This window comes from Myotis lucifugus, unplaced genomic scaffold (genome assembly GCF_000147115.1).
Source record: "Myotis lucifugus unplaced genomic scaffold, Myoluc2.0 scaffold_487, whole genome shotgun sequence".
Lineage (NCBI taxonomy): Eukaryota > Metazoa > Chordata > Mammalia > Chiroptera > Vespertilionidae > Myotis > Myotis lucifugus.
In genome coordinates this window covers 118419-129406 of record NW_005871535.1, presented here as the reverse complement: position 1 = coordinate 129406, position 10988 = coordinate 118419, and the positions used below count along the sequence as shown (strand labels likewise).

The window sequence follows — 10988 nt, the reverse complement described above, 5'->3', positions numbered from 1 at the left end:
AACCCTTGGTTTAGTAGAGGACCAGCAAGTTAAAGCATAGATTGTAATAGAAGCATGTACAAGGTTCATATGTCTTCTGAAGCTTCAGAGGAACATTTTAATGCTCAAAGAGAGCTTCTTTTTAAAGTCAAATCATCATCACTCTTATACTCAAAACCCTCCCTTGGCTTTGCATTTCTGAGTAAAGACCCGAGTCCTTGCAGAGTCTTTAAGTCCCCACCCCTCTGTCCCATTCACAGCTACTCTCATTCTTGATCCATCTATTCCAACCACATTGATTTCCTTGTTATTCCTGCAACATGGTCAGACATGCTCCAACATTTAGGCTTTTGCACTTGCTTCTTCCTCTACTTTGGAACATTCTCCAGATAATCCAAAAAACTTGCCTTTTCTCTTCCTTGGCTTAAATGAAACCTTATTATGAGGTCTTCCCTAATATGATAACTCATTTTGCCTCCCATTACTTTCTATCCTCTCACCTTGCTTAATTTTTTTTGCAGCATATATATTTGATATCTTCTACATTCTTTTATTTATATATTGTCTGTCACCCTAAGATGTAAGCTTCCAAGGCAGGGATTTGTGCTTTGTTTCCTCACTGCTCTCACTCACACCTAGAACAGTGTCTAGCAAATTGAAACTGCTTAAGAAATGCAAATGAATTCTGCCAGGGAAAGGGAGGTATGGACATATTCCCCAAAAAGTATTTTTCTCACAAATTTTCCTTCTCCTTTCATTACCCGCAGTGCTGAAAATTATAGCCTTTCTTGTTCATCACTCATGATTTAGACATTATATTTGTTTGTTTTTAAGTTTTGCTTAGACTACAATATCTGTACCTATCGTGCTTTCCTTTTGACATAGTTTACCTTTTGATTTCTCTGTGGATATTTTGTGTTTTACATTCCCAGTCTGCTTTGAAGATTCTTTTGTTCAGCTAGGCTTTTCCAAATAGCTGGCTCAATACCATTTTTCTGGAATTGATATCAGCCTTCTTTCAGGCATTGCATAACCATCACTGGCTAGTAATTTTAGATCTTATTTCTGTTTATCCTTCTTTGGAACAGGCAATTAAAAAAGGAGGTAAAGATTAGTTGGGGGAAGATCCACTGGAAAATTAATGGAAGCAGAGCTAAGCCTAAACTTTCTTCAATTCTAGGTTGAAGATCAATAATAAATATATTATTATAACCATCTCATGTATTTTACTTGCCACAGTTTGAATATGTAAATCGGGTAGTTTGAATTTATTTATTTATTTATTTTTGCATTTGTGGTTAATTTTTTTGAACTAATTATTTTATTTTGTAGCTGACTTGAGCCAAGAGCCTTAGCGCTTATTCTATTAAAAGAACAAACAGAAACATCCAAAAGAAAGAAACTCAAACTCTCACTCCAGGACTTGTGAAGAATTTGTGGGAGGCAGAGTGGCATAATTCAGAGAATATTAAATTTGAGACATCAAGGAACCTCAATGACAGCTTGACACTGTCATTATATGTGTTTGTGTATATATTTCATTATACATACAAACGTATGTAAAACACATATATGATTTCATTATATATAGGTGTTGTTTTTTTTAAAGAAAATCACACACTCTATATATTTATTACCTGTTCTGAAAATGTAAAAAAGAATACAGACTTTCTGTCATTCTCAAATGAAACGGAAAAATGTCAAATCCATAAAGGTACAGAGTTGAAGTGCTCCTACTATTCTTCATTTTATTATTTTCTCAGACTTTATCAACTATGAAGTAATAATACTAAGATTTGGAAAATAATTGAAGTTGTAATTCTTTACTTAATAAACTGTGTAACTAGGAGATAGTATCATATGCTAACTCCGAGGAGCAGGACAAGGACAAATGTTTTTAAAACGAGCACCGAGATTATGTTGGGAAAGCAAAAAACAACCTAGGACATGTGATATACATGGCCAGATAAACTGCTCAGAATTAAGCAACTATATGCTGAAAAGCTCAGCAAGTGTCCTAAGGCCTGACTTTGCTGGCCTGATGCCCCTCTGCTAACCTTTTACTGCTTGCCCGGACTTACCTGAAGGCTGAGAGAGGGAGAAGGAGAAACTCATATCAACCAGTAATCCACTTGTTAGCAGTTTTAACACATTTACTGAGGAAGAGGTTTGAAATAACTAGGTGAAAGTGTTTTGTGTGTGTTACTTATGTTTTTCAAATATTGTATTATTCCAGATCTTCAAATCCATACATGTTAGGCTATGACTATAGTAGTTAGACAAGGGGCAAGCCCAGTTTACCTGGAAGCTAATTCATTTGTGTTAATCATTCTGATGATATTAGATCACTAGTGAAAAGAGCCTCCTTCAGGCAAATAAGAAAAGAAGAGAATACGCAAAGACAGATGTGCATTTGCCTGAATTAAACTACAATCATCTCCCTGAACTGAGAGCCCTGGAAGGCATAGGTATGTTTGCAATGCTTTTACCTTGTCAGCCCTTTTGTGTGCATTGTTTAAAACGTATGTTAGGTGAACAGAATATCCAAAACGCATACATGTATGTTAAATGAACAGAATATAAAAAACTCATACATGTATGTTAAATGAACAGAATATCAAAAACCCATACATGTATGTTAAATGAACAGAATATAAAAAACTCATAGTAATTTTACATTTTTATATATGAAAATATGTTCAGACTTATGTGCAATAAGTAATACATACAAAGGGACAGATACAGAATGTGAAAAACTAACAAAAATGTCTATTTTTTTCACTGTGCTTTATGGTTATTTTTGTGCAGCTCGAAATTCCAGGCTAATGAGGAAAGAGAACAAAAACCTTTCAGAATCTCAAATTCCTTCTCTGGCCGCTATTGACTTGCATGCCTCCAGTGTTACACTGCATCAGGTACAGAAATACTCTGTAGGTTGTGTGGAGCTCCGGTTTCTCTCATATTTCCTGTTCAAGTTTCTTAGGGAGAGTTTGCTCTTAAGGATTGGGAAGGTTTATTGGTGAGATCTATACAATTTTGCTTGTTAAATTGTATATATTGGTTCATTGAACTTAGTACCTCTATGACATATCCTATATAATAAAACCCTAATATGCAAATCAACAGAACAGCAGAACACCAGTGGCTATGATGCACACTGCCGCCCCCCCCCCCCTCCCACTGCAGAGGGAAGTGGCCGGCAGTGGTGATCGGGGGGCGGGGCCGGCCGGAGGGTGCCAGCGGGCGCCTCCCCACCCCCATCACCCTGCTTTCCAGTTGCCCCACAGATGGCCCTGATCGCTGGCCAGGCCTAGGGACTCTGCCCTATATATTGGGAACAGTCTCTTAGATTTAAAAATTAAAACCTGGCAAGGCTACTCTAACACTGAAAAAACAGGATGATACAGCAATGACATGCATGGACTCTGGCTTGCACATTTTGTGGTCAGCCCTGATTCTGACACTTATAACTGTGTGACAAAGCCAATTACTTAACTTCTCTCTGCTTCAGTTTTTCCACCCATAAGATGGGGAAAATGGTACCACTGCCTCAGAAGGATCATGTTATGTACTACTTTTTATAATCAGGGGAAAAAAATGAAATGTAGCTGCCCATACAGCAACAAGATGCCTTTCACCTGTATGAAAAGTATGGTCACTGGTGCATGCAGTGTCCCAGATTGTGAGAGGGATGTTTGACTGCTGGTTTAAGCCCAACAACCCCCGAGGGGTGTCAGATTGTGAGAGAGCACAGGCCCGCCCCCCGCCCCAATTTCATGCACCAGGCCTCTAGTATGTTTATATTAACATTTCGCAGCTTACAGTAATCAATGTTTTATGATTAAATGTGTGTGTGTGTGTGTGTGTGTGTGTGTGTGTGTGTATGTGTGTAGCCTAGTTATGGCTTTATATAACTACAGGTTTTGTTGTAGCTTATAGTATTTCACTGCATTAGCACCAAAATTATAATCTATCTTTCAAAGTGTAAAACTCTGAAACTGTTTTTATTCTTTTAAAATGTATTGTCTGACACTTTTCCCCAAGATGATCCACTTTATCCATGTTAAAGATTTGTTATTACTACAGTCATCTTTTTTTATAATTTCTCTTAGCTCTTAAGACTATTTATGTTTCTGCTACTTTTATATGAAAACATATCAGTCATATCGCTCATTTTCACATTGAGAAAACCGTCAAATTTTTAAAGCCCCTGAGCCAACCATAACTCGCTACAAACTTTGGATATGTATCATTGTACTTCACTTTTACTTTTTCAGATTTCTCACCTTTACTTGATGCTTGGAAACTTTTGTTTTAGAATGAAATTCTCCAGCCTCATTGTTTAAGCATTTCCATTTAATTTAATAGAGAAACTGTATGTTGCTTCTTTGTCGATGTGAATACTCTTTTCTCCTTAACTATGTTACTCCTTAAATAATTTTGTAGAGCTCTCTAAACAAGGGGAATAATATTGTTGAGGATAAATTACAGAGGCAGTTACCCAGTGATACTGAGAAAAAAGTTTATTGATTGCTGTTGCTTTGCCTTATCTCTTGCTGACAATTTCTATAGCAACATTATTAAAACTAAAATTCCTGTTGTATGAAGATGAATCACTGTCACAGATTTAATATCTGGTAACTATAGAGTCTCAATAAATTCCTTTTATACTTCTAAAGTTAAATTTAATGTGCATTTTAAAGGTGCAGAATTTTTTATTTGCTCTCTGAGAGTGCACTATGGTTCAAAAGCACTTTTCAGGGTTGACATAACCAAATCTAGTTTCAGCCAATGTAAGAAAAGGTCTTTATTTTTGTTTTGAACTAATCTTTTTTTTTAAATATGTTTTTACTGATTTTAGAGAGAGAGGAAGGGAGAGGGGTAGAGAGATAAAAACATTGATGGGAGAGAGAAACACCTATTGGCTGCTTCCTGCACGCCCCCTATTTGGTTTGGAGCCTTCAACCAGGGCATGTGCCTTTACTAGAAATTGCACTGTTTACCTCTTGGTTCAGGGGTTGATGCTCATCCACTCAGCTATGCCGGCCAGGCTGAACTAATTGTTTTATACATTTAAATTGGTTCTGCATTTTTAGTCTCAATTTACTTGCTTAATTTCCAGTTGTATTTAAACTACAATAAAGGGGAAAGTAGGTGTAACAAAAATCACAAATTAACAACAAAATAACATGAGCTTATGTATAGAAATCTGAAGGAAAGAGAAACACCAGAAGACTGAAAGCAAAAGACTTTCTGGTAGGCGCTGTGACTTGCCCTGCACTTACTTTATTATTAAGACTACATTGAACTATGTTTCATTTCTGTACATAACACAAAATTTTCACCTTTATAAAAGTCTATTTGTACTTTTTGGAAAAATCTGTAAGATGGATTTTTGTAAGTAAAGTGTTGCATAATCCCCCCCCGCCCACACACACACTTACACATGTTATGTACTTATACACACAACTACATGTTTTGTTTTTTTCCTGTAAGCATGGTTTTAGCTTTATCCCACAGATTTTGATGTGTTGTAGTTACATTATCATTCAGTCCAAACATTTTTTTATTTCCACGTAATTTCTTTTTTAACCCATGAATTACTTAGAAATGTTTGTTTAATGGTTAGATATTTGGGGTTCCCCTAGATATTTTGTTATTATCAATTTCTAATTTAATTCCATGTGGTTAGAGAATATACTTTGTATGAATTTGATCCTTTTAGAGTCATTGAGATGTGTTTTATAGCCCAGCATATGGTCTATATTGGTAAATTAAACTTGTTCCCTTGAAAATATGTGTATTTCTTAGTTGTTGGATATAATGTTCTATAAATGTGGAATTAAACTAAGGTGGTTGATAGTGTTGTTCAGATCTCCTATGTCCTTATGATTTTTTTGTTGTTCACTTCTATCAGTTACTGAAAGAGTGCTCTCAAAATCTTTTATGGTGATTGTGGAATTGTCTATTTATTCTCTTATATCTGTTTATTTTTGCTTCATGTATTTTAATCTCTTTTTAGTTACATGCACACTTAAATTGTATTGTCTTCCTGATATATGTCCCTTTTATTATTATGAGATGTCTCTCTTTAACTCTCATAGTACTCTGGGCCTTGAAGTCTATTTTGTCTGAGATCAAAATAGTCACTCCAGCCTACTTATACTTATGTTTCCATGGTATATCTTTTGTCTTTTCATTTACTTTCAACCTACCGGGTTTTTATAAAGTGTTCCTTTTGCCAAGAGCATATAAGTAGGATCTTTCCTTTGTATCCATTCTGTCAATCCCAATTCTTTTCATTGGAATGTGTGTTAGTTTTCTATTGCCGATAAAAATTACTCCAACTTAAAACAATATCCATTTATTATTCCACAGTTTCCATGGGCCAGGAGCCCGGGCCAAGCTGCTTCTCTCCTTCAGAGTCTCACAGGCCAACATCAAGATGTCAGCAGGGCTGCATTTCTTTCTGGAGGCTCTAGGGGAGAATCCGTTTCCAGGCTCGTTCAGGTTGTTGGCGGAATTCAGTTCCATGTCGTGTGGGACCTAAGTCTCCTTGTTGTCCCTGTTTTTTTGCTGGCTGATCCCCGGGGATAGTTCTCGTCTAGAGTCTACCCACATTCCCGGGAACCATGGCTTAGTTCCACCATCTTCAAAGACAGCAACATTAGCTGGATTTTTAAATTATTATTATTCTTTGAATCTCTCTTACCTCCTCTTCTGCCTCATATCTCTGACTCTTCTGCTTTTTTAAAAAATATATTTTATTGATTTTTTACAGCGAGGAAGGGAGAGGGATAGAGAGTTAGAAACATCGATGGGAGAGAAACATCGATCAGCTGCCTCCTGCACACTCCCCACTGGGGATGTGCCCGCAACCGAGGTACATGCCCTCGACCAGAATCAAACCTGGGACCCTTCAGTCCGCAGGCCGACGCTCTATCCACTGAGACAAACCGGTCAGGGCGTGACTCTTCTGCTTTTAAGGATGATGTGATTACATTGGGCCCACCAGGATAATCTCTCTACCCTAGGGTCAGCTGATTAGTAACATCGATTTCATGTGCAAAGTCCCTTCACACAGAAACTAAATTAGTTTGATTGACTAACCAGGGATAGGCATCTTAGGGGGATATCTTTAGAATTGTGACTAGCACTGAATATTTAGGCCATTAACATTTAATGTGATTATTCATATGTTTGGGTCTAGCTCTGTTTTATTTTTTTATTATTTGTTTCTTATTTGTTCCTCTGTTTTCCTTTTCCAGTCTTCTTTCATATTTGAGTATTGTTAGTGTTGACTTTTGGGGGACATCTCTTTGTATTATTTTTTTTAGCCATTGGTCTAGGGGTTACAGTATATATATATGTAAAACTTGTGCACACACACACACACACACACACACATACATATATATGTACATATATGTGTTTGTATGTGTAAATACTGTGTATATATATACACACACATACATATATATAATTTTTCACAGTCTACTTATAGCAAATATTAAGCCACTTATAAATGTAAAAACCTTGCAAATATATTTCCCTTCCCACCAACCTGAACTTTTTTTGAAAGAATTTTATTTATTTATTCTTACCCAAGGACGTACTTGGAGGGAGGAAGGGAGAGAGAGAGAAATATTGATATGAGAGAGAAACATCACTTGGTTGCCTTCCATGCGCGCTCCAACCGGGAACTGAACCCACAATCTAGGTAGGTAAGTGCCTTGACCGGTAATTGAACCAGTAACCTTTCAGTGCACAGGACGACACTCAATCAACTGAGCCACTATGGCTGGTCCACCAACTTGAACTTTATGTTAGAATTAATCATATATATTTTATTTACATACATTGAAAACTCCACTACACTGTCATACATTTTGCTTTAAGCAGTCATAAATATTTTAAACACTTTATGAGAAAAAAGTAGTCTTCTATATTTTCCTAGCTACTTACCATTTCTATTTTTTCTTTTTTCTTAAAGATTACAGTTTTATTTTATGGTATTTTCCTTCCACTGGAAAAACTTCCTTCTTGCAATTATTGCAGAGTAGGTCAGATGGTGATAAACTCTTAGTTTTCCTTCATTTGAGAATGACTTTATTTTGCTTTTGTTCCTAAAGTATATTTTTGTTGGATATAAAATTTGAGTTGGTAGGTTGTTTTAAATTTTTTTTTTCTCTCTCAGGACTATAAGGATGTTATTCCTCTTTTCTGATTTCTGTGATTTCTTGGGGGAAATTCTCAGGTACTTGAATAATTATTCTCCTGTATGTAATGTTTCATTTTTCTGTGGCTGCTTTTAAGATTTAATCTTTTGTGTTCATTAGGTTGAGTATAATATGTCTAGGCATAGTTTTTTTTTTTTTAATGTATCCTGTTTGGGGTTTTCTGAGCTTCTTAAATCTGTAAACTTATACCTAATTGGGGAAGTTTTTAGTCCTTATTTTTTCAAAGAAAAATTTTCCCGCCATAATCTCTTTTCTCCTTCTGAGATTCCAGTGACATATATTTTAGACCTTTTGGTATTTTCTCACAGGTTCCTGAGAATCTGTTCATGCTCATCAATCTTTTCTCTCTTTATTCTTAGGACTGGTTCATTTCTATTGATCTGTCGTAAAGTTTTTTAACACTCTACTTTGTCATTTGCATTCTGCTATTAAGCCCATCCAGTGAAGTTTAAAAATTTCAGTACTGTTTTTTAATTCTAAATATCTACTTAGTTCTGTTTTAGAGTTCTACTCTTCTACTAAGAATTCCTGTTCCTTCATTTCATTATGTTTTCTTTCATTTCATATACCATAGTTATAATGGCTACTTAAAAATAACTATGCACACACACATACACACACACACTATATATATATTCCAACATCTGGACCACCTCAGGATTGATATTTGTTGATTGACTTGATCACACTTTCCAGGATTTTTTTTTTTGCCCAGTATTTTTGGATTATATCTAGGACATAGTGGATATTATGTTGTGTAGCCTCAGGGTTCTATTACAATACTCTGGAAAATGTTGAATTTTTTGTTTTAGCAGGAAGTCACCCAAGTGTGGTTCACATTGTAAATTCTGCCTTAGCTTCTGTGAGGGGTGGTTCAAATATCAGTTCTCTAAGTCTTTCTGATCCTGGTTTGCACCTGACCTGAACTTGTGTAGTTCAGGAGACTTGTGCAAGTGATTCAAATCTCAGTGTAGTTCTCTGAGCCTTTGCTGTGCTGGTCTAAAGCTCTCCCATGTGCATATTTCAGGAGTTGGACTGAGACTTCTGAGGCTTATATACAGAATCAGAGGATCCCTTTTTCTAGTTCTCGTCCCTTCAGAATTACCCCCATCCTTTTTGGCGTGCAGGGATTCCTTTTCCTGGTTTCTCTATAAAGATGGGGTTTCTTCCAAACTTTGAGCCTACGGCACTTCCTTACTACTCTGGGACTAGGCAAAGCCACAGGAGGAAAAAACAAAATTGGAAACCTACCCCCACATGAAAGGCCACATCTTCAAATTTTGACTCCTCTCCTTAATCCATAGTGTTTTTTGTTGTTGTTGTTTTTTTTTTGTATTTTCCCCAAATGTTTCTTTGTTCGTTCTGATTGTTTGTTTTATAATAAGTAGGAGAGGGGGTTTGTAGTGGGTTTTCACTGCCCTGGCACATCCAAAGTATACTTTAATATATGTATCAACAAAGAGGTCAAAAAAATAACATCCTCTTACTTCATCTTCGGTGCAAGTAATTTGAGCTATGAATAGCTAATTTTAAACATCTGGCTATTGAACAACAAAAATTGGGGTTTTCAGGAAGTGGAACTTACAATGACTGGGAATCTGTAATGCTGGATTATGAATTTACAGGTACCAGGATCTCCCCTGACAGAGGACTCGGAGGCTGACTTACCTTGGATGGAACACCAGCACTGAATGTCAGTTTGGTTCTGAACGGGGTAGGTCTGCTTTCCCATATTTAAAGCTCTGTAGCCTTTTCTGGGAAATATTTTGTATATTTTTAAATACAATGTGAGAAAACAAGTGGGATAGACCTCTAGAAAGATTTTATGTAAAATATTTGGTGGCATGTATTCCCCCTGTGCTTTTAGATGCTGCTCTAGCGCTTGAGATGACATCCTCTTGGAACAAAAGTGCTGATATCCCAGGAGGAGATGTACATGGTTTTGATCATTTACTTCTGAACTGCCTGCATTTTCTGAGAAATGTTTTGCAGAAGGAAAGACAATGACTTCCAGGTGTTTCAAAAGAAGATTGGGCAAGTGTCCTCCCCAACTGTCACCCATCATCTTTGAAGTCCACTGATGCTATTTCAAGATAATCCAATGAAAGAATAGTGATATGGTTCTCGTTACATGAGTGTATATTTACTATTAGTAGGTTGTGTATTTAAAGGTACCCAAGATTAACAGTAAGTAAAAAAGGGGGGAAAGATTATAAAAGTTTATGTTACTTATGCATCGAACTTTGTGTGTTACTGCATTGATGTGTACATTTATTTAGGAATGTGTTTGTGAATGTGGGAGCTAAAAACTAGGATCAGTTGAAGAAAATGAAAAAACTAGGATCAGTAAAAAAAAAAATGTTTCCTTTACCCTAACCTAACTACAAAAACACATTTAAGAATCTTGCTTGTTTCTAGGCTTTAACAAGATATGTGACTGCTCTTTATGGATAGATGTATTTCTTTGGTTCCTGTGAGTATAGTTGATATTTGATCAGTGTATCATGGGAATCTGCCTCTCTGCTGATCTTCTAAGAACCACCCTAAATGCAAGTTTCGCAGAGAAACCTTTTTATTTCTAACGATTTGGATAGTTCTTTGCTCTGTATGATTCGGGGGCCGACGTTCCTGTGACCAGGAATGTGATTGGGACAAGAGTGGGAAAGGAGAATTCTGTAGGTCTACCTTGGAGTTGAATACTTCTCATTGACAAAAGAGGTGTATCTACAAAACCAGGAAATGGGAAGCAGGGTTACCAATTGACTATGG

General features: G+C 36.4%; 1 protein-coding gene across 4 annotated transcripts in view; it reads left to right on the top strand.

The window, feature by feature from the left end:
- The window catches only part of CDKL2 (cyclin dependent kinase like 2), a 30935-nt gene extending 20357 nt beyond the window's left edge, over nt 1–10578 (top strand). The window contains exons 11-15 of one of the 4 annotated variants that reach the window (XM_006103501.3): nt 2324–2447; nt 2788–2894; nt 6358–6489; nt 9845–9933; nt 10087–10578. In XM_006103501.3, coding sequence (XP_006103563.1) covers nt 2324–2447; nt 2788–2894; nt 6358–6489; nt 9845–9910 — 429 coding nt within the window. In that variant the 3' untranslated portion in view covers nt 9911–9933; nt 10087–10578. Of the gene's footprint in view, nt 1–2323; nt 2448–2787; nt 2895–6357; nt 6490–8176; nt 8237–9844 lie in introns of those variants that run through there. The other 3 variants (XM_023744821.1, XM_006103502.3, XM_023744822.1) reach the window with 3 other exon arrangements.
- Nucleotides 10579–10988: the final 410 nt, after the last annotated feature.